General features: G+C 48.0%; 1 protein-coding gene across 11 annotated transcripts in view; it reads left to right on the forward strand.

Moving 5' to 3' along the window:
- ppox (protoporphyrinogen oxidase) overlaps window positions 1–24,354 on the forward strand; it is a 53,874-nt gene that overhangs the window by 14,778 nt on the left and 14,742 nt on the right. For 6 of the 11 annotated variants that reach the window (XM_059949878.1, XM_059949876.1, XM_059949877.1 and 3 more), the window contains 8 exons: window positions 3,375–3,507; window positions 3,868–4,015; window positions 4,483–4,676; window positions 5,567–5,627; window positions 7,564–7,682; window positions 8,069–8,182; window positions 19,614–19,763; window positions 21,117–21,159. In XM_059949878.1, coding sequence (XP_059805861.1) covers window positions 3,375–3,507; window positions 3,868–4,015; window positions 4,483–4,676; window positions 5,567–5,627; window positions 7,564–7,682; window positions 8,069–8,182; window positions 19,614–19,763; window positions 21,117–21,159 — 962 coding nt within the window. The remainder of the gene's footprint in view (window positions 1–3,374; window positions 3,508–3,867; window positions 4,016–4,482; window positions 4,677–5,566; window positions 5,628–7,563; window positions 7,683–8,068; window positions 8,183–19,613; window positions 19,764–21,116; window positions 21,160–24,354) is intronic. The other 5 variants (XM_059949880.1, XM_059949885.1, XM_059949879.1 and 2 more) reach the window with 4 other exon arrangements.

The raw sequence follows: 24,354 nt of genomic DNA on the forward strand, positions 1-24,354 counted from the left end.
CATCTGCCATTTCTCAGCCCAGTTTTGCATCCTATCAATGTCCCGCTGTAACCTCTGACAGCCCTCCCCACTATCCACAACACCCCCAACCTTTGTGTCTTCAGCAAATTTACTAACCCATCCCTCCAGTTCCTCATCCAGGTCATTTATAAAAATCACGAAGAGAAGGGGTCCCAGAACAGATCTCTGAGACACACCACTGGTCACCAACCTCCATGCAGAATATGACCCGTCTACAACCACTCTTTGCCTTCTGTGAGCAAGCCAGTTCTGGATCCACAGAACAAGGTCCCCTTGGATCCCATACTGCCTTACTTTCTCAATAAGCCTTGCATGGGGTACCTTGTCAAATGCCTTGCTGAAATCCATATACACTACATCTACTGCTCTTCCTTCATCCATATGTTTAGTCACATCCTCAAAAAATTCAATCAGGTTCGTCAGGCACGACCTGCCATTGACAAAGCCATGCTGACTATTCCTAATTATATTATGCCCCTCCAAATGTTCATAAATCCTGCCCCTCAGGATTTTCTCCATCAATTTACCAATCACTGAAGTCTATAATTCCCTGGGCTATCTCTATTCCCTTTCTTGAATTAGGGAACAACATCTACAACCCTCCAATCCTCCGGAACCTCTCCCGGCCCCGTTGATGATGCAAAGATCAACTCCAGAGGCTTAGCAATCTCCTCCCTCGCTCCCCACAGTAGCCTGGGGTACATCTCTTCCAGTCACGGTGACTTATCCAACTTGATGCTTTCCAAAAGCTCCAGCACATCCTCTTTCTTAATGTCTACATGCTCAAGTTTTTGGTCCACTGTAAGTCATCCCTACAATCACCAAGGTCTTTTTCCGTAGTGAATACTGAAGCAAAGTATTCATTAAGTACCTCAGCTATCTCCCCTGGTTCCATACACACTTTTCCACTGTCACACTTGATTGGTCCTTTTCTCTCACATCTTATCCTCTTGCTCATCACATACTTGTAGAACGCTTTGGGGTTTTCCTTAATCCTGCTTGCCAAGGCCTTCTCATGGCCCCTTCTAGCTCTCCTAATTTCATCCTTAAGCGCCTTCCTGCTGGCATAATTTTATAGTTCTCTATCATTATCTACTTTTTTGAACCCTTCATAAGCTTTTCTTCTTGACTAGATTTTCAACAGCCTTTGTACACCACAGTTCCTGTATCCTACCATCCTTTCCCTGTTTCATTGGAACATACTATGCTGAACGTCATACAAATATCCCCTGAACATTTGCCGCATTTCTGCCGTACATTTCCCTGAGAACATCTGTTCCCAATTTATGCTTCCAAGTTCCTGCCTGATAGCTTCATATTTCCCTTTACTCCAATTAAACGCTTTTCTAACTTGTCTGGTCCTATCCCTCTCCAATGTTATGGTAAAGGAGATAGAATTGTGATCACTATCTCCAAAATGCTCTCCTACTGAGAGACCTGACACCTGACCAGGTTTATTTCCCAATACCAGATCAAGTACAGCCTCTCCTCTTGTAGGTTTATCTATATATTGTGTCAGGAAAGTTTCCCAAAAACACCTAACAAACTCCACCCCATCCAAACCCCTTGCTCTAGGGAGATGTCAATCAATATTTGGGAAATTAATATCTCCCACCATGACACCCTGTTGTTATTACACTTTTCTAGAATCTGTCTCCCGATCTGCTCTTTGATGTCCCTGTACTATTGGGTAGTCTATAAAAAACACCCAGTACAGATAGTGATCCCTTCCTGTTTCTAACTTCCACCCACAGAGACTTAGTAGACAATCCCTCCATGACTTCCTTCTTTTCTGCAGCCATAACACTATCTTTGATCAGCAGTGCCACGCTCCCACCTCTTTTGCCTCCTTCCCAGTACTCCCAGTTTTGTCTGACCAAGGGATAAGAGACCAGAACTCTGCACAGTACTCCCAGTGTGGTCTAACCCAGGGATATAGAGACCAGAACTATGCACAGTACTCCCAGTGTGGTCTAACCCAGGGATATAGAGACCAGAACTATGCACAGTGCTCCCAGTGTGGGTCTAACCCAGGGATATAGAGACCAGAACTATGCACAGTGCTCCCAGTGTGGGTCTAACCCAGGGATATAGAGACCAGAACTATGCACAGTGCTCCCAGTGTGGGTCTAACACAGGGATATAGAGACCAGAACTATGCACACTGCTCCCAGTGTGGGTCTAACCCAGGGATATGGAGACCAGGTGAGGGTAGCTGACAGATCTTCAACCCTCGGTGAGGTAGAGGATCTGCCTATCCCAGCATGTGAAGTGTAGTCTGACCCAGAGTTATGGAGACCAGAACTGTGCACAGTGCTCCCAGTGTGGTCTGACCCAGGGATATAGAGACCAGAACTGTGCACAGTGCTCCCAGTGTGGTCTGACCCAGGGACAGAGAGACCAGAACTGTGCACAGTGCTCCCAGTGTGGTCTGACCCAGGGACAGAGAGACCAGAACTGTGCACAGTGCTCCCAGTGTGGTCTGACCCAGGGACAGAGAGACCACAACTGTGCACAGTGCTCCCAGTAGTCTGACCCAGAGATAGAACATGGGACATAGAACACTTACGGTACAGTACAGGCCTTCAGTCCACAATGTTGTGTCCTTTTAACCTACTTTAAGATTAATCTCAACCTTCCTCTTACATTGCCCTCATGTTTTTCATGTGCCTATCTAAGAAGTTCTTACATGCCTCTACCACCACCCTTGGCAGGGTATTCTGTGCACCACCACTCTCTGTGTAAAGAACTTAACCCTGGCATCTCCCCTATACTTTCCTCCAATTACCTTAAAATTGTGCACCCTTGTATTGGTCATTTCTAGCCTTGGAAAGAAGTTTCTGGCTGCCCACTTGATCTCTGCCTCTTACTGTATTGTACACCTCTATCAGGTCACCCCTCATCTGCCTTAGCTCCAAAGAGAAAAGCCCCAGCTCGCTCAGCCTAGCTTCTTTCAGACGGTGTCCTGGTAAATCTCCTGCACCCTCTCCCATCCATTCTATAATGAGGTGTGGCCTGTGGCTCCATTGTCCAAGGACTATGGTGGGCACTGGGTGGAATGGGAGAGGAACCGGGTGTGGGTACAGACAGGGATGGGGTGGGTGGATTTGGGCAGGGGTAAGGGGTATTTGTGCAAGGGGTAGTGTGGAGACAGATGGGGCTGAGTGTAAGGTGGGGAGGCATATCATTGGTGTACATGGGCTTGGGGGATATGTAGGTGGAGTCACAGGTATTTGAGTATTGGAAGGGGCTGGTGGTTGGGCTGTGCTTCCTACTGTGTCTCGGGCTCTGTGGACAGCCTCTTTGGCAGCAATGTGTGACCCATCCCGCTCCCTGTACCTTCACTTTGACAGGAGTACATTCTACAGGCTGCCCCCCTTCTCCCAACCCCTAGCGTACAGCCTGGCCAGGGAACCATTCGTTACACGTGGCAAGGAGACAGACGAGAGTGTGCATCACTTCTGCACTCGAAGGTTCGGGGAGGAGGTGAGGCCAGGGATGGTGGGGTAACATGTATCGCTTCTCACTGAGACACCCCCATGCTGTCGCCACCACATCCACCACCCCTCCCTTTTGCCATGGTATCTCCCGTCACCACAGCGTCCCTCCCTCTTCACCATGGTGCTCCGTCTCCCCTAACACAGTGCAGGACTCTTCCCCTTGACTCCCTTCCCCATCTCACCCTCACCTATCCCGTTCCCTCCTCTCACCTGTCTCTCCAACTCTCCCACTCACTCTTTGGCCTGCTCCTCTCCCCCCACCCCTCATCCTCTCTCCCCCTCACCACAACCCCAGGTCTGTTTCCGCAACCCCGCGCACTGACCCTTCTCCTGTCTCCATCCACAGATGGCAATCTATGCAGTGGACAGCCTGTGTCGTGGGGTCTTTGCCGGTGACAGCCGGAAACTCAGTGCACGTTCCTGCTTCCCTGCGCAATTCCAGGCCGAAAGGAGTTTTGGCTCTGTGATCCTTGGGATGTTGGCTGGAGTAGGAGGTCAGTGTGCTCTCAACTTGGCCCTCAACTACAACAACCTGTCCTTACCAAACCCCCATGCCTCCTCCCCCATCCTTCTTCCCCATTCTCCCTCCATTCTCCCCTGCCCCTGTCAACCCCTCCTTTCCCCGTCTCCACCCTCTGCCAACCTCTCTCCCCCGTCCTGGTACCCCTCTCCCTGCCAACCCCCTTCCCCATCCTTTCCCCCCATCTAACCCTTGCCCCAGCCTTCTGCCTTGTCTTCTCTCATCTCGTCTTTTCTATCTCATTGTCCCAATCACTTTGTGCCAGTCCCCAGCCCACCCCTCTCTCTGCCTCCCCTCACACAGTCCCTGTTATGTCTGTCTGTCCCCCTCCATTCTCTGTGGGTGGGTTAGTCACCTGAAGGCACTGCTGCCAGGTGGGACAGAGTGAGACACAAAGACCAGTGCTGACAGGCACCCCTCCCGTGCAATGCCTCACCACAGTTACCAAGTGGGATGGAGAGCATACTGGCCTGATGGACCGAGCTCAGCGCGAAGGCTGGACACAGTGGACCCTGAAGGGCGGCATGCAGACTCTGCCAGAAGCCATGGAGGCTACTTTACGCAAGAGAGGTGTGGAGATCCACCTGCATACACCCGTCACCCATCTTCAACCCACTGAGGATGGGGCCTGTCAGGTGAGTGACACCCGATATCACCTGGAGCATTCAACTCCTCCTCACTCACAGGGCTGTACAACTCGATATTTATTGTTTCTTTATTTTCTACTTGCTCATTTTATTGTCTTTTACACATTGGTTGTTCGTCTTTGTCATGCGTGGCTCTTCATTGATTCTGTTTCTTTGTATTAACTGTGAGTGTCTGCAAGATGGTTGGACACCAGGGTACATACGGTTAGCACGACACTGTGACAGCTCAGAGTTCAGAGTTCAATTCCAACGCCACCTGTAGGAGTCTCTACATCCTCCCTGTTGAATGCGTGGTTTTTCTGGCTTCCTCCCACGGTCCAAAGGCATTCCAGCTTGGCTCATTGTCCTGTCATTAGCTTAGGGTTAATTTGGGTGGTAGAGTTGCTGGCAGCATAGCTCGGAGAGCCAGAAGGGCGTACTACACACAGTATCACTAAATAAAGAAAGAAAGAAACATTTGGGGTTGTATATGTACTTGGAATATAAATTTACTTTGAATCCCTGGATTAGACCCCAGCCTACATCCTACTTCCAGGGATCTGTAATTATGTAAACAGGCCCGCCCCCCAGACACTTGGATTAGATTCCAGCCTGTAATTTACCCCCAGGGATCGGGTTGATAGGTAGATGCCAGTTTGGAACCCACTCCTAGGATCTGTTATCGTGTATAGAGACCCACTGAGCCCCTGGATTAGATTTCATCCTGTAATTTGTCCCTAGGGATACGTTATTCTATATATAGATCCCCCCGCCAAAGTTCCAGGATTGGATCCTGGTATGTAACTGCCTCTCAGCAATCTGTCATTGTGTATATAAAGCCCAGCCTGGAAGCCCTTGGATTAGATTTCAGTCCTGTGATTGGTTTGTGTCGTTGCTAGGTGCTGATGGATGGAGGGAGCCTGACTGCAGACCATGTTTTCTCCTCGGTTCCCGCTCGAGGTGGGTAGAATGGTGCAGCAGTGAGCCGAGTCCCAGTGTGTGCAGCTCCTGGCCTCAGAATCAGATTCAGGTTCAATATCACTGGTATATGTCGTGAAATTTGTTAACTTTACAGCAGTAGTGCAATGAAATGCATGCTAAATATAGAGGGAAAACACTGAGTTACAGTATATATCTATTAAATTGTTAAAATAAGAAGTGCAAAAATACAGAAATAAAAATAGTGAGGTATTGTTCAAGGGTTCAGTGTCCATTTAGAAATGAGATGGCAGTGGGGAAGAAGCTGTTCCTGAATCGCTGTGTCTGCCTTCAGGCTTCTGTACCTCGTTCACGATGGTAAGAATGAGAAGAGGGCATGTCCTCTGGGTGGGGTTCATTCATGGATGGATGCCGCCTTCCTAAGGCACTGCACCTTAAAGATGTCTTCGATACTGCGGAGGCTGGTGCCCATGATGGAGCTGACTGATTTTACAACTTTCTGTAACTTACTTTGGTCTCGTGCAGTAGCCACCCCGCCCCCACCCATACTGGACAGTGATGCAGCCTGTCAGACTGCCAGTCATCTGTACAAACTCCTAATGAAATGTAGCAGCTGTCTTGCCTTCAATATGTTGCACCCAGGTTAGGTCCTCAGAGATATTAACACCCAGGAACTTGAAACTGCTCACTCTCTCCACTTCTGATCCCTCTATGAGGATTGGTATGTGCCCTTACTGAAGTCCACAATCAGCTCTTATGTCTGAGTGCAAGATTGTTGCTGTGACTCCACTCAACTAACTGATATATCCGTTCCTGTACGCCCTCTTGTCTGCAGCTGAAATTCTGCCAACAATGGTTGTAATTTATAGATGGCATTTGAGCTATGCCTAGCCACACAGTCATAGGTATAGAGAGAGTAGAGCATTGGGCTAAGCACACACTCCTGAGGTGCACCAGTGTTGATTGTTATTATCACACACATATGTCATGAAATTTTGTTGTTTTGTGGCAGCATTACATAAAACGTGCTATAAATTGCAATAAAACATACTAAAATTACATAAAAGATACTATAAATTACAATAAAACATTAAAATTGCATAAATCATACTATAAATTACTATGGAACATTAAAATTACATAAAACATATAAATCACAAGACACTGTAAATTACAATAAGGAATATGTATTCAGAAATCTTTTGGTGGGGGAGAAGAAGCTGTTCCTAAAACATGGCGTGTGAGCTGTCCGGCTCTTTTCCCTCCGCCCTGATGGTAGGAGTGAGAAGAGGGGGTGTGAGGGTCCTTAACGATGGATGCCACCTTTGTGAAGCACCATCTGTTTCAGGTGTCCGTGATGGTGGGGAAGGCAGAACCCATGTTGGGGCTGGCTGAGTTTACAACCCTTTGCAGGTTGATTCTGATCCTGTACCATAGGCCCTCCATATGAGAGAGTGATGCAACCAGTTAGAATGGTCCTCACGGTACATCTGAAGAAATTTGCTAGCGTCTTTGATGACATACCAAATCTCCATAAGATATAGGAGCAGAATTAGGCCATTTGGCCCATTGAGTCTGCTCTACCATTCAGTCATGGCTGATCCTTTTTTCCTCCTTCCTCAACCCCCCTCCCCAGCCTTCTCACCATAACCTTTGATGCCATGTCCAATAAAGAACCTATCAATCTCTGCCTTAAATACACGCAATGACCTGGCCTCCACAATTGCCCGTGGTAATAAGTTCTACGAATTCACCTCTAAACTCACAATGAAATATAGCCTCTTGTGTGCGCTTCTTCATGATTGCAACAATATGTTGGGCCCAGGGTAGTTCTTCAGAGATGCTGACACCCAGGAACTTAAAACGGCTCACCCTTTCCACTGCTGATCCCTAGATGAGGACTGGTGTGTGCTCCCTCGACTTCTCTTTAATGAGATTCTTCTCCTTCCTCCCCCAGTCCTCAGTAGCCTGCTCCCCCCAGTCTGGCAACCGCTGGCAAAGACTCTGAAAGCCATTGGGAGTGTGTCGGTGGCTGTGGTGAACATGGAGTATGAGGGTCTGGTGCTGCCTGTGTCGGTGAGGGAACCATTCCTTTGTCCTGACCTCTCCTCTTCTCCCCTCTCCTTCCACTGCTCTCCCACGCTCCCTCTCCCTTCCCCATGCTCCCCCCTTCCCCGCTCCCCACTCCCTCCCCCACTCCCCTCCCCTATGCTCTCCCCTCCCTTCCCACGCTCCTCCTCCCTTCCCCACGCTGTCCCCCTTCCTCACGTTCCCCCTCCCTTCCCCACGCTCCCCCTCCCTTCCCCACGCTCCCCCTCCCTTCCCCACGCTCCCCCTCCCTTCCTGCACTACCCCTTCCCAATCATGCTCCCTCTGCACCCCCCCCTCAATTCCCCTCCTTACCACTCCCTCCACCACCCCATTCCTGTGTGTCTCTGGGTGATCTCGCCCTCTTTCAATAGGGATTTGGACATCTGGTTCCCTCGGGAGAGTGTAGCGAGATCCTGGGTGTTGTTTACGACTCCTGCAGCTTCCCCCAGCAAGACCAATCAGGGTCGCAGACCACCAGACTGACGGTATGCATTTGTCATTGTTGGGGTTGGGGGTGAGGGTGTGTGTGGGTGGATACCAAAGGAGTCCATTTGTGCCATCAATATCCTATACTCGCTTTTTTGCCATTCCCCACACCCCACTATTACTATCTTCTAGCAGATTCTGCTTGCTCCCTCCTTCCCTTTCTTTCTCTCTCTGTCTCTCTCACTCCCTCCTTCCCACACACACTCACTCTCTCTCTCACACTCTGCTTCTTCTTTGGTTGTCCCATCAGAATCCGATGACGACATCCACTCCTTTAATGGTGAGAACTTTGATGACTATACAGTCCTATCCTGGACCCACAAGCTCTATTGCAGGTGGGACATGTATATGTGGTAGTGGTCGTAGTGATGGCAACCATGGCTCCATTTTTCCTGGCTCTCTTCTACTGTCTTCTGATTGTTCTTTCCATCTCCAGAATACGAACCCAGTCCCTGCACAGTTGTCGCCAAGTGTTACGGTCAGCAGCAACATCCTCCAGGTCCTCATGTCTGATCTTACACTTTCTTAAAGCATTCTTCATCTGATCCTTATAGCTCTTCTTTGGCTCTCCAGCTGAGTGTCGACCATGATTAGCTGGCCGTATAACACTCTGTGGGGTAGCCGACTTGGGGGCATCCTTATCACATGCCCCAGCCACTGCAACTGATGCTGGGTGGTCATGGCCTCAATATTTCTGCAGTTGATCTTTACAAGTATTTCAGTGTGAGGCACCCACTCACGCCAAGTAATTCCCAGGATGCGCTGCTTACGTGGAAGCGCTCCAAGGACTTAATGTGACGGCTGTAGGTTACCCAAGCTTCACAGCTATAAAGGAGGGTGGTGACACAGAGCACTTGGTATACATCTATCTTTGTGGAGGGACGAAGGCCCCTGTTCTGAAAGACTGTATGTTAGAAGTCTCCCAAAGGCAGCTGATGCCTGTTTAATGCGGCTCTGGATGTCGTTGTCAATGCCGCTGTCCTCAGAGCATCTCTCTCTCCTCTCGCCTCTCTGGCCTCCCTCTCCTCCCCCCTCTTCCCCCCCTCCTCCCCCCTCCTTTCCCTCCTCCTCTCTCTCCTCTTTCCTCTGTTACGAACCCCGTAACTGGGTCACTTCCAGCAAAGATAGGAGTATCCATTGAAGTCTGGTGATTAACAGTATTTATTAGTAAAAATACACAAAAATAATATCACTACAAATATACAGATAATATACATCATCAATACTAAACCTAAAAGTGCGAGTATAATAATAATCAATAAGAAATAAGCTCTATCGTTGTCTAGGGGATAATGAATTGTCCGATGGAAATATAAAGTTCAGTTCAGTTCATACAGGCTGCAGTCGTTGTTGATCACTGTGTTGCAATTATTGGAGAGAGAGAGAGAGAGAGAGAGAGAGAGAGAAAAACTTGCTGACTTTCCTTTTACGATCTTGATCCACATCCGTCCTTTAGCTAGACTGTTCCGTGGTGGACACACACACAAGCCTCCACCGGTCTCGTAGCGTCTCTCCTGGTGAGTCTGAGGGGTGTTCCCCAGACCCTCCTTTTATCCCCACTCACGGGGTCTCAGATGTCAATCAGGTTGGGATGATGCAATCCCTCAACCAGACCACTCTGGTTGCCCCCTGAGGGGTTTCAATGAATAGAACAGTACTCAATACACAATTCCTTCTCCAAGAGACAATAGCAGTAATCTCTCTTTGTCAATAGGAGACATTCCACCTTTGTGTATTCTGGCGTTGTCTCTGTCTCATTACTGACATGATGTGTATCTCTCTCATTTCCTGGGTATCAGACCCGAAATAATAGTGATCTTGCGATTCTCAAGAAGGGGGGGGGGTGGGCATTGGCGATTCTGTACCCTTCTGCCCATCAGAGTTGCTCCTCATTCGTAACACCTCACTCTCCCTCTCTCCTTTCCTGTACATCTCTGGGATGTGTGAGGAAACTCGGACCACAGGCTCACAGGGTGAGTGTACAAACTCCAGCTAGACAGCGACTGAGATGAGGATTGAACCCAGGTCTCTAGGGTAAGGAGGCAGTGGCCTGCTGTGTCACTCCATCCCACAGTCACTGAGTTCCTCTGACTCAGTGTACCAGCTGGTACTGAGGGATCAGTCATTCTGGGGAATACTACTATCCCACTGGAATCAGTGCCCCAGAGACCCTATCTTGGTTTTGGGTGCTCTCTGAGTGGAGTTTGCACGTTCTCCCAGTGACGTTGTGTGTTTCCCTTGGCGCTTGGGTTTCCTCCCAATTCCAGAGACATGGGATCAGTGGATTAATTGTCCCCAGTGTGAGGGTGATGGGGGTGTGGAGAAATGAAATGGCTTAGGGTAGCAAAGGCAGTCATTTCTGACACATGTTGTTGAGGATAACACAGGCTCAGTGGGCTGAAGGGCCTGTTTCTCTTTTGCATCATTTGTGTCTCAGTAGGCCATTCAGCATGCCTGCATCTACATTTCTCAGGATAACCCTCAATTATGTGTCCAGTCTGCTCGTAACTGCACCCACATTACTGTCCTCAACATTTGCTGCAGGAGCAGAGTCACATCTGCTCTCTTTCCTGTCCCTCCCCATCATCCAGGTGACGGAGTGACTCACTCAGCCAACTGAACCGTGCTGGGTTTAAAAGCACTGGGGTATCCTCTACACTGGAAAAGCCATAACATCACAGGACCTGGGAGAAGAATTGGGCTAAATCAGCCCATTATGGCTGACCCATTTCCCTCTCAACCCCATTCTCCAACCTTCTCTTCATAACTTTTCACAATCTGACTAATCAAGAACTTAACAACCTCCACCCACTGTCTTGGCCTCCGCAGCTACCTGTTGCAACAAATTGCACAGATTCACCTGCCTTTGACTAAAGAAATTTCTCCTCATCTCCGTTTTAAATGGACATCGCCTCTATCTGAGTAATGTCCCCTGGCCTTAGATGTCCCCCAGCATCGGAGACGTCCTTTCCACATCCACTCTATCGAGGCTGTTCAACATTTGCTAAGTTTCAATGAGGTCCCTCATCATCCTCCAAATTCCAGTGAGTACAGGCCCAGGCCATCAATCACTCCTCGTATAATCGCCCTTTCATTTCCGGAATTATCTCATGATCTTCCTCTGAACCCTCTCCAATGTCAGCACAACCTTTCTTAAATAAGGCCCAAACTGCTCACAGTACTCCATTAGGCCTCGCTGGTGCAGTATAAAGCTCAATATTACATAACAACACACAAAATGCTGGAGGAACTCAGCAGACCAGGCAACATCTATGGGAAAAAAAGCACAGTCAATGTTTCGGTCAAGACCTTTCAGCAGGACAGTAGAGGAAACAGATGAAGAGTAGAGTTAAAAGGGGGAATCTAATAGGAGAGGACTGAAAGCCTTTTCCCTTCTCCAGCCCTGCATCTCTTTCACCATCAACTTCCCAGCTCTTTACTTCACCCCTCCCCCTCCCATTTTCACCTATTACCTTGTGTTTCTCTCTCTCCTCCCCCACCTTTTACATTTATTATTCTTTTTTCTCCAGTCCTGCCGAAACATCAACTGTATTTTTTTCCTATAGATGCTGCCATCCCTGCTGAGTTCCTCCAGCATTTTGTGTTTTGCTTGGATTTCTAGCATCTGCAGATTTTCTCTTGTTTGTGATCTGTTTGAATGGTATGCAGAATAAAGTTTATCACTGTACCTCCTTATGTAAACCAATTTATGTATTGCTTTTTTTAGTTGCCTTCTGTTGGCTTTTAAAAGCTTCCCAATCCTCTAATTTACCACACTTACCACTATGAGTAGTGATGTGCTGCAAGAATTGGTGCTGGGCCCATTGTTGTTTGTCATCTAAGATTGGGGATGTAAAGGACAGTGAGGAAGAACTTGCAGCAGGATCTGGAATAGCTGGAAAAATGGGCTGGAAAATAGCAGATGGAATTCAATGTAGACAAGTGCAAGATGTTGCACTTTGGTAGGACCCACCAGGGTAGGTCTTACATGGAGAACGGTAGGGCACAGAGGAGTATGGTAGAACAAAGGGATCTGGGAATATAGGTTGATAATCATTTAAAGTGGCAGCTCAGGTAAATAAAGTCATGATGAAAGCTTCTGGCACTTTGGCCTTTGTATTGAGTACGGGAACACAAGAAAATCTGCAGATGCTAGAAATCCAAGCAACACACACAAAATGCTGGAGGAACTCAGTGGGTCAGACAGCATCTATGGAGAAGAGTAAACAGTCAGTATTTTGGGCTGAGACCCTTTATTGAGTAAAGAGATGGGATGTTATGGTAAAGTTATATAAGACATTCATGAGGCTTAATTTGGAGAATGTGCAGTTTTGGTCACCTACCTACAGGAAAGATGTAACTGCGAGTGCAGAGAATCTTTACAAGGATGTTGCTAGGACTGGAGGCCCTGAGTTATAAGGAAAGATTGAACAGGTTAGGACTTTATTCCTTGGAACATAGAGTGGAGATTTGATAGAGGTATACAAAATTATGAGGGATATATATATATATATGGTAAGTGAGCAGGCTTTTTCCACTGAGTTTGGGAGGGACTACAACCAGAGGCCATGGGTTAAGGGTGAAAGGTGAAAAGTTTAAGGGGAACATCAGGGGAAATTGCCTCACTCAAAAGATCATGAGAGCGTGGAATGAGCTGCCAGAACAAGTGGTGCATGGGAGCTCGATTTCAACGTTTAAGAGAAGTTTGGAAAGTTACATAGATGGTAGGTATATAGAGGGCTATGATTCTGATGCACTTTGATGGGAGTAGGCAGATTAAATGGTTTGGCACAGACTACATGGGCTGAAGGGCCTGTTTCTATGTTGTATTTTACTTGCTTTCAGGCTTTTGTATTTTTTTCCTGATGAGAATGTCAGGAGTGGGCGGGATCTTTGATTATACTGACTGCTTTACTGAGGTCCCGAGATGTATAGACAGAGTAAAACAGCCATAAGGAGGAAAAAAATGAAATAGGCATGTAAGCCAGCCAACAATATTAAAGAGATAATAAAAATTTTTCAGATATATATGAAAAGTATAAGAGAGGCAAGAGTAGATATCGTACTGCTGGAAAATGACACTGGAGAGGTAGTAATGGGGGCAAGGGTATAGTGGATGACCTGAATAAATATTATTCTTCACTGTGGAAGACTCTAGCAATGTGCCAGATATTCAAGAGTGTTAGGGGACAAAAGTGAGTGAAGTTGCCAATACTAGGGAGAAGGTATTTGGGAAACTGAAAGGTCTAGATGTAGATAAGTCTCCTGGACCGTGTGGTGGAGGCTAAAGAGATTGTGGAGGCATTAGTAGTGATGTTTCAAGAATCACCTGATTCTGAAATGGTTCCAGAGGACTGGAAAATTGCAAATGTCACTTCACTCTTCAAGAAGGGAGGAAGGCAGAAGAAAGAAAATTTTAGGCCCGTTTTCTCAGCTCAGTGGTTGTGAAGATGTTGGCTGTGGATTCGATGTGCTTGGAGGCACGTGATAAAGTCAGCATGGTTTCCTTGAGGGAAAATCTTGCCTGACAAATCTGTTGAAATTCTTTGAGGAAATAACAGTCAGGATGAACAAAGGAAAATTGGTTGATGTTATGTACTTGAATATTCAGAAGGCTTTCGACGGGGTGCACACGAGTCTACTAAGTGCCCAAGGTATTACAGGACAGATAGAGCAGTGGCTGATTGGCAGGAGACAAAGAGGGAGCCTTTTTTGATCGGCTGTTGGTGACTAATGGTGTACCACAGTGGTCTGTGTTTGGACCACTTCTTTTTATGTTGTATGTCAATTATTTGGTTGACAGAATTGATGGGTTTCCAGACAATATGAAGATAGGCGGAGGGGCAGGTAGTGTTGAACATAGAACATAGAATAGTAAAGCACATTACAGGCTCTTCGGCCCACAATGTTGTGCCGACCCTCAAACCCTGCCTCCCATATAACCCCCCACCTTAAATTCCTCCGTATACCTGTCTAGTAGTCTCTTAAACTTCACTAGTGTATCTGCCTCCACCACTGACTCAGGCAGTGCATTCTACGCGCCAACCACTCTCTGAATGAAAAACCTTCCTCTAATATCCCCCTTGAACTTCCCTCCCCTTACCTTTAAGCCATGTCCTCTTGTACTGAGCAGTGGTGCCCTGGGGAAGAGGCGCTGGCTGTCCACTCTATTTCTCTTAATATCTTGTACACCTGTATCATGTCTCCTCTCATTCTTCTCTCCAGAGAGTAAAGCCCTAGCTCCCTTAATCTGATCATAATCCATACTCTCTAAACCAGGTAGCATCCTGGTAAATCTCCTCTGTACCCTTTCCAATGCTTCCACATCCTTCCTGTACTGAGGCGACCAGAACTGGACACAGTACTCTAAGTGTGACCTAACTAGAGTTTTATAGAGCTGCATCATTACATCGCATCTCTTAAACTCTATCCCTTGACTTATGAAAGCTAACACCCCATAAGCTTTCTTAACTACCCTATCTACCTGTGAGGCAACTTTCAGAGATCTGTGTACATGTACCCCCAGATCCCTCTGCTCCTCCACACTACCAAGTATCCTGCCATTTACTTTGTACTCTGCCTTGGAGTTTGTCCTTCCAAAGTGTACCACCTCACACTTCTCCAGGTTGAACTCCATCCGCCACTTCTCAGTCCACTTCTGCATCCTATCAATGTCTCTCTGCAATCTTTGACAATCCTCTACACTGTCTACAACACCACCAACCTATGTGTCGTCTGCAAACTTGCCAACCCACCCTTTTACCCCCACATCCAGGTCATTAATAAAAATCACAAAAAGTAGAGGTCCCAGAACAGATCTTTGTGGGACACCTCTAGTCACAACCCTCCAATCTGAATATACTCCCTCCACCACGACCCTCTGCCTTCTGCAGGCAAGCCAATTCTGAATCCACCTGACCAAACTTCCCTGGATCCCATGCCTTCTGACTTTCTGAATAATCCTACCGTGTGGAACCTTGTCAAATTCCTTACTAAAATCCATGTAAATCACATCCACTGCACTACCCTCATCTATATGCCTGGTCACCTCCTCAAAGAACTCTATCAGGCTTGTTAGGCACGATCTGCCCTTCACAAAGCCATGCTGACTGGCCCTGATCAGACCATGATTCTCTAAATGCCCATAAATCCTATCTCTAAGAATCTTTTCCAACAGCTTTCCCACCACAGATGTAAGGCTCACTGGTCTATACTTACCTGGACTATCCCTACTACCTTTTTTGAACAAGGGGACAACATTCGCTTCCCTCCAATCCTCTGGTACCATTCCCGTGGACAACGAGGACATAAAGATCCTAGCCAGAGGCTCAGCAATCTCTTCCCTTACCTTGTGGAGCAGCCTGGGGAATATTCCGTCAGGGCCCGGGGACTTATCTGTCCTAATGTATTTTAACAAGTCCAACACCTCCTCTCCCTTAATATCAACATGCTCCAGAACATCAACCTCACTCATATTGTCCTCACTGTCATCAAGTTCCCTCTCAGTGGTGAGTACCGAAGAGAAGTATTCATTGAGGACCTCGTTCACTTCCACAGCCTCCAGGCACATTTTCCCACTTTTATCTCTAATCAGTCCTACCTTCACTCCTGTCATCCTTTTGTTCTTCACATAATTGGGGTTTTCCCTTACCCTACTTGCCAAGGCCTTCTCGTGCCCCCTTCTTGCTCTTCTCAGCCCCTTCTTAAGTTCTTTTCTTGATACCCTATATTCCTCAATAGACCTATCTGATCCTTGCTTCCTAAACCTCATGTATGCTGCCTTCTTCCACCTGACTAGATTTTCCACTTCACTTGTCACCCATAGTTCCTTCACCCTAACATTTTTTATCTTTCTCACCGGGACAAATTTATCCCTAACATCCTGCAAGAGATCCTTAAACATCGACCACATGTCCATAGTACATTTCCCTGCAAAAACATCATCCCAATTCACACCCGCAAGTTCTGGCCTTATAGCCTCATAATTTGCCCTTCCTCAATTAAAATTTTCCTGTCCTCTCTGATTCTATCCTTTTCCATGATAATGCTAAAGGCCAGGGAGCGGTGATCATTGTCCCCCAGATGCTCACCCACTGACAGATCTGTGACCTGACCCTGTTTGTTACCTAATACTAGATCTAGTATGGCATTCCCCCAGTCGGCCTGTCAACATACTGTGACAGGAATCCATCCTGGACACACTTAACAAACTCTGTCCCATCTAAGCCCTTGGAACTAATCAAGTCCCAATCAATATTAGGGAAGTTAAAGTCACCCATGATAACAACCCTGTTATTTTTGCACCTTTCCAATCTGCTCCTCGGTATCTCTGCTGCTACCAGGGGGCCTATAGAATACCCCCAGTAGAGTAACTGCTCCCTTCCTGTTCCTGACTTCCACCCATACTGACTCAAAAGAGGATCCTGCTACATTACCCACCCTTTCTGCAGCTGCAATAGTATCCCTGACCAGTAATACCACCCCTCCTCCCCTTCCCCCCCCTCTATCCCTTTTAAAGCACTGAAGTCCAGGAATATTGAGAATCCATTCCTGCTCTGGTGCCAGCCAAGTCTCCGTAATGGCCACTTCATCATAATTCCATGCATGTATCCAAGCTCTCAGTTCATCACCTTTGTTCCTGATGCTTCTTGCATTGAAGTATACAAACTTTAGCCCTTCTACCTTACTACCTTTACACCCTTTATTCTGCTTCTCTTTCCTCAAAGCCTCTCTATATGTTAGATCTGGCTTTACTCCATGCACTTCTTTCACTGCTCTATTGCTCCGGGTCCCATCCCCCTTGCAAGTTAATTTAAACCCTCCCAAACCACGCTAGCAAACCTACCAGCAAGGATATTGCTCCCCCTCGAGTTCAGGTGCAACCCATCCAATCTGTACAGGTCCCACCTTCCCCAGAAGAGATCCCAATGGTCCAAAAATCTAAAACCCTGCCCCCTGCACCAACTCCTCAGCCACGCATTCAACTGTCATCTCCAATTCTTACCATCACTATCACGTAGCACTGGCAGCAATCCTGAGAACGCCACCCTTGAGGTCCTGTTCTTCAGCCCTCTGCCTAGTTCCCAAAACTCACACTTCAGGACCTCAACCTTCCCTGCCTATGTCGTTGGTCCCAACATGTATCATGACTTCTGGTTGCTTCCCCTCTGGTACCAGGATGTCATGCACCCGGTCAGAGACATCCTTGACCCTGGCACTCGGGAGGCAACAAACCATGTGGGTGTCCTTCTCACATCTGCAAAATCTCCTGTCTGCTCCCCTGACTATAGAGTCTCCAATGACGACAGCTCTCCTCTTCTCCGTCCCATCCTTCTGCACCACAGGGTCAGACTCAGTGCCAGAAGTCCTGCCACCGTGGCTCACACCTGGTCAGTCATCCTCGCCAACAGCATCCAGGACGGTGAACTTATTATTAAGGGGAATGGCTACAGGGGTGCTCTGCACTACCCATCTACTCTCCTTCGCTTTCCCCCCCCTCAGACTGTCACCCAACGACCTGCTTCGGACAGCCTAGGTGTGACTACCTCCCTGTAGCTCTCATCTATGACTGCCTCATTCTCCCTTATGAGACGAAGGTCATCCAGCTGCTGCTCCAGATTCCTCACACGGTCTTCCAGATCACCCAGCCGCAAGCACTTCTGGCAGATGTGACTCTGCAGGAGAGGGGAGTTCCCCCAAGACTGCCACATCTAACAGGAGAGGCACATCACCGTCTCAGGAGGCATTGTAAAGACTAACTGGGAACAAGCTCATCCTCCGCCTCTTCTCGTCAAAGCCTCTTGAGTCAAAGCCTCAAATCTCCACTCCTTCACTGGCCCACTCATTCGCTGGCGGCTTTCCGCTTTTGAGGAAGCAGGGAGTTTACAGAGGGGCTTTGACAGATCAAGACAATTGGTTAAGAAGTAGAAAATGGAATACAGTGCAGGGAAGTGTATGTTGATGCTCTTTGGTAGAAGGAGTAAAGGCAGAGATTATTTTCTGAATGGGGAGAAAACTCAAAACTCCAAGGTGTAAATGGACCTGGGAGCCCTCAGGCAGGATCCTTCCTTCACCAACTAAACTCACTGTGTCCCTGCTTTCAGGAATCCTGCGATTGGTACCCTGAGATCCCCCTGTTCTTCAGCACTCCGTAGAATCCCACCTTTTGACATGTACAGCCTACCTGATCAAACCTGCTGAGCTGCGTCTTCCCACTTCTCAGGAATAAATTCCAACTGTCATTGCTCTGTCAATTAACCTGTTTCTGTAAAACAACCCTTCTCAGTATCAATACCGCAAAATTCCTTGCGGTCTAAAAATTTAATCTCCTAACCGACACGCTTCAGCTCTCGGGCCAGACTTTCCTGTTTCTGCCTCACATTCCCTGCATTGTTTTGCACTCTCTCCCCTTCTCGGGTTACAGACTTCAGACTTCACTTGCCTCTGGTTCCTGCCACCCCTGCAGGCAACCTCATCAATTCTGTCAGTTCGCTCTGATATTTAATCCTGCTCACACCACACCTTCCACTTTTGTTCTGTACGTCTCTCCCCAAACCCCACCCCTCCTGCAAGTTGAAGCTTGCCTCCTGTCGACACTGAGCCAGGCAGGTAACCCAATCCACACGAACAGCCAAACACTCAGTGTTTCTCACTGGGCTGAGCAGGAGAGTCAGAGTCAGACAGAAGCGTAACAGGCCATTAAACTGTCAGTGACTCCCTCCAGCTGTGTGTCAAAGGCACTCGTCACTCTCTGAGTGACAAAGGTACCTACCCCGCTTCCTCCTCACCCTGATCTGTGTCCTTTAATTTCATCCACCTCAGGGTATAGGGAAAATTCCTGCAGCCTGTTCTGTCCCAGTCTCACCTCTCCTAACTTCCTCCATTCCTGCTCCCTTCAGAAGTGAAATCCAATGTCCCAGGCAACATATTGGTGAATTCCCCTCTGCACTGTTCAGTGATAATCACATTCTTCCTGTAGCCTGCAGACCAGAACTGCACTTAGTAGTCCAGCTGAGGACTGAGCAACGTTTTAAGAAATTGAAACAACTTCTCTACACTTGTAATCAGTGCCAGTAGTAATCACGATCAGTATCCCTTGTGCCTTCTTAATGACAATGTCTACCTGTGCTGTCATTTCAAAGTTTCAAGACTCCTCTGTTCCTCATTTCTCCCGACTGCCCGACCCTTCACAGTGTATGTGTGGGGACCATGGGGCACCGAATCACAGACTGGGAAGAGTGTAGTTGCCCCAGGATGAATGATGGGGAGGAAGTCAGGTGGCTTGTGAGAGCAGAAGTGGACAGAACAATTGCTTCACAGGGGCTGGATTAAAGGTATTTGTGCCCTACTGGGAGGGAGTTTCTCAGGGGTGGGACCCCGCTGAAGTAAGTCCTGAGAATGTTGACCCTGATTGGGATCCACTCTCGGCAGGTGATGATGGGTGGATCCTGGTTCACAGAGGCCTTCGGAGATCCGTGGAGTGTGGCTGAGGATCAGCTGCTACAGCGTGCAGTGCAGGCAGTGCAGGAGCAGCTGGGGATTGTAGCACAGCCACTGAGGACCATCGTCAGAGTACAGCAGGTGAGGGGACTACTCGACTGGGAGAGAGGGGGCAAAGTGCCCATCACACTCCACAGGGGACAGAGTGAGTCTCCTTCTACTCTCCCACATCACATACTGCCCGGGCACAGATCAGACACAGAGTGAAGCTCCCTCTACACTGTCCCATCACACACTCCCAGGGTCCAACACAGTGAAGCTCCCTCTACACTGTCCCATCACACTCTCCCTGGACACGGGTCCAACACAGAGTGAAGCTCCCTCTACACTGTCCCATCACACACTCCCGGGGCAAGGGTCAGAGACAGAGTGAAGCTCCCTCTACACTGTCCCATCACACACTCCCCTGCAGCCTCTTTTTGCATATTTGCGTGGGCTGCTTCTCACCTTCTGGCTGCATTTTAGTCCCACCCTGTTTATATATGGTCATCCAGTAAGGAAGGGGGCAAGGAGGGATGAGGATGTCCTAGTCAACTTGCTCCTGAGGCTGGCGAAATCCGCCATCCATGGGTCTTGGAAACGGGTGGCGGGAGGATCTCCCCGGGCAGACTGCCTGGCAATGTTTAGGGGGTATGTTCGTGCCCGGGTAACTATTGAAAAGGAACACGCGCAGTCCACAGCGGCCTTGGAGGAGTTTCGTGACCGTTGGGCTCCGCGGGGAGTAAATGCCATCGTAGATAGAGATGGCAACATTCTGGTGTAATGTCTATTGTCTATTTGTAGTGCAGTAATTGTGTTTGCCACTGTTTTGTATATATTGTATAGCACCGATATTTGTAATAAAGGATTTTGTAATTAAAAAAAAAAGGGCACGGGTCAGACACATAATGAAACTCCCTCTACACTGCCCCATCACACACTCCCAGGGCACGGGTCAGACACAGAATGAAACTCCCTCTACACTGTCCCATCACACACTCCCAGGGCACGGGTCCGACACAGAGTGAAGCTCCCTTTACAGTGTCACATCACACACTCCCAGGACACGGGTCAGACACAGAGTGAAGCTCCCTCTACACTATCCCATCACACACTCCTGGGTCTGACACAGAGTGAAGCTCCCTCTACACTGTCCCATCACACACTCCCAGGGCACAGGTCAGACACAGAGTGAAGCTCCCGCTACACTGTCCCATCACACACTCACAGGGCAAGGATCAGAGACAGAGTGAAGCTCCCTCTACACTATCCCATCACACACTCCTGGGTCTGACACAGAGTGACACTCTCTCTACACTGTCCCATCACACATTCCCTGGGTCAGACAGAGTTAAGCTCCCTTTACACTGTCCCATCACACACTCCTAGGATCAGACACAGAGTGAAGCCTTCCTTGTGTTTCTGAGTAACTTTGTCCATGTTCTTGACACACAGGACTGTATCCCACAATATGAAATTGGACACTGGAAGCTCTTAGGTAAGTTGGCATGGTAACCTAGTATGTGACCCACACCCCTCAGCACATACCACCTGCAAGTCCACCTCTGACCCCTCAACACCCACCCCACGACCCTGATTGAGAGATGCAAACCCATGCCAGTGGTGACAAGTGGTGTGTGGCAGGGACCCCTTCTCTTTATGATTTTTATAAATGATCTGGATGAGGAAGTGGGGGGATGGGTTAGTAAATTTGCTGATGACACAAAGGTTGGAGGTGTTGTGGATAGTGTGGAGGGCTGTCAGAGGTTACAGTGGGACATTGATAGGATGCAAAACTAGGCTGAGAAGTGGCAGATGGAGTTCAACACAGATGGGGGTGGTTTATTTTGGTAGGTCAAATATGACAGAATATAGTATTAATGGTAGGACTCTTGGTAGAGTGAAGGATCAGGGGATCATGGGGTCTGAGTCCATAGGACACTCAAAACTGCTATGCAAGTTGACTGTGTGGTTTGGAAGGCATACGGTGTATTGACCTTCATCAACTGTGGGATTGAGTTTAAGAGCTGAGAGGTAATGTTACAGCTATTTACGACCCTGGTCAGACACCACGTGGAGTACTGTGCTCAGTTCTGATCACCTTACTACAGGAAGGATGTGGAAGCTATAGAAAGGGTGCAGAGGAGATTTACAGGGATGTTGCCTGGATTGGAGAGCATGTCTTATGAGAATAGGTTGAGTGACTCGGCCTTTTCTCCTTGGAGTAGCGGAGGATGAGAGGTGACCTGATAGAGGTGTATAAGATGAGAGGCATTGATCGTGTGGCTAGTCAGAGGCTTTTTCCCAGAGCTGAATTGGCTAACGTGTGAGAAGGCACAGTTTCAAGGTGCTGGGGAGTAGGTACGGAGGAGATGTCAGTGTTAAGTTTTTTTGTGCAGAGAGTGGTGAGTGCGTGCAGTTGGCTGCCGGCGGCGAATACGATAAGGTCCTTTAAGAGGCTCTTGGATAGGTACATGGAGCTTAGGAAAATAGAGGGCTATGGGTAACCCAAGGTAATTTCTAAAGTAAGTACATGTTCAGTACAGCGTTGTGGGCCGAAGTATTCTTTGTTTCTATCATCGTCAACTCTGGACATGACTTCCTTTCCTGTTGCCGCCCACCCTGCTACCCCTGTGTCAGGTGTACAGTCAGTATTGCAGCCAAACTGGAACAATCAACACACACACTCCACACTCTTCCCCTCCGCACCTGTGACACAGTCACCTCAGTATCTGGCTGTTTTCTGTCTCTGTCAGCCAGCTCCAAATCCCCCTTTCACCCCACACACCATCTTTGTCACCCACTCTGTTTTCTGTAAGCCCTCCAGCCCCTACACCTCTCCCTGTGTCTGAATCCCCCTCTGACCCCTACACCCCTCCCTGTGTCTGAAACCACTACTGTCCCCTACAGCTGTCCCTGTCTCTGTAAACCCACCGGCTCATACACTCCTCCCTGTGTCTGAAACCCCCTCCGACCCCTACACCTCTCCCTGTGTCTGAAACCACTACTGTCCCCGTCTCTGTAAACCCACCGGCTCATACACTCCTCCCTGTCTCTCTGTTGTTGAAGGTTCCTGTGCAGAACCTGGCTGGACCCCTCTGCCCCTCTTCTTGCCTCCTCCATTTGTACGTTCCAGAACCCCTTCACTACCTAGCCATGATTAGTTTATGACTGCTCACCCCTCCCTGTGTGTCGGATGATGTTTTACTCCCTATGTCACTGATGGTGCAATATTTGTGAAGTGACATAGGATTGGAAGATTTTGAATGCTTGTGGGTTGGGTTGAGAAACTGCAAGGGTAAGAGGACCCTGATGGCAGTTATATACACGCCTCCAATTAGCTGGGATGTGGACTACAGATTACAACAGGAAATAGAAAAGGCTTGTCAAAAGGGCGATCTTAGTAGTCATGGGAGATTTCAACATGCAGGTAGATTCGGAAAATCAGGTTTGAAATGGATCCCAAGGGAGTGATTTTGCCAGCATGACAGAGCTGAGGATGAGCAGCAGGTTTACGTAGATGATAGATATAACGTGAATGTAAGGTAGGACAAACCAATAATCGGATACAAATGCAGACAGAGATAAATTGTACCACAGAGGCAAAATTTAGATGGGTGTAGAACACAGGACTGAAGGAGCTGTATTTAAATGCACATAGTATTCAGAATAAGGTGGATGAACTGGTGGCGCAATTAGAGATTGTTTCATCCATAGGCAGTGGTTTGGGTCTGTTGGTAAAAGATGGAATTACATCTTTAGAAAGAAGTGACTTGGGGTAAGAGAATGTCAATAGACAATAGGTGCAGAAGTAGACCATTCGGCCCTTCAAGCCTGCACCGCCATTTTGAGATCATGGCTGATCAATTACTATCAATATCCTGTTCCTGCCTTGTCCCCATATCCCTTGATTCTCCTATCCATAAGATACCTACCTAGCTCCTTCTTGAAAGCATCCAGAGAATTGGCCTCCACTACCGTCCGAGGCAGTGCATTCCAGACCCCCACAACTTTCTGGGAGAAGAAGTTTTTTCTTAACTCTGTCCTAAATGACCTACCCCTTATTCTCAAACATGCCCTCTGGTACTGGACTCTCCCAGCACCTGGGACATATTTCCTGCCTCTATCTTGTCCAATCCCTTAATAATCTTATACGTTTCAATCAGATCCCCTCTCAATCTCCTTAATTCCAGCGTGTACAAGCCCAGTCTCTCTAACCTTTCTGAGTAAGACAGTCCAGACATCCCAGGAATTAACCTTGTGAATCTACGCTGCACTTCCTCTACAACCAGGATGTCCTTCCTTAACCCTGGAGACCAAAACTGTACACAATACTCCAGGTGTGGTCTCACCAGGGTTCTGTACAAATGCAAGAGGATTTCCTTGCTCTTGTACTCAATTCCCCTCGTAATAAAGGCCAACATTCCATTAGCCTTCTTCTCTGCCTAAATTTGCTGATGTTATTTTTTATGCCTTCATCCAAATTGTTAATGTAAGTGGTAAACGGCTGTGGTCCCAATACCGAGCCCTGTAGTACCCCACTAGTCACCACCTGCCATTCCGAGAAACACCCATTCACCGCTACCCTTTGCTTTCTATCTGCCAACCAGTTTTCTATCCGCCAACCAGTTTTCTATCCATGTCAATGCCTTCCCCCCGATGCCCTGAGCTTTGATTTTACCCACCAATCTTC

The sequence above is a fragment of the Hypanus sabinus genome, chromosome 25 (genome assembly GCF_030144855.1).
Source record: "Hypanus sabinus isolate sHypSab1 chromosome 25, sHypSab1.hap1, whole genome shotgun sequence".
Lineage (NCBI taxonomy): Eukaryota > Metazoa > Chordata > Chondrichthyes > Myliobatiformes > Dasyatidae > Hypanus > Hypanus sabinus.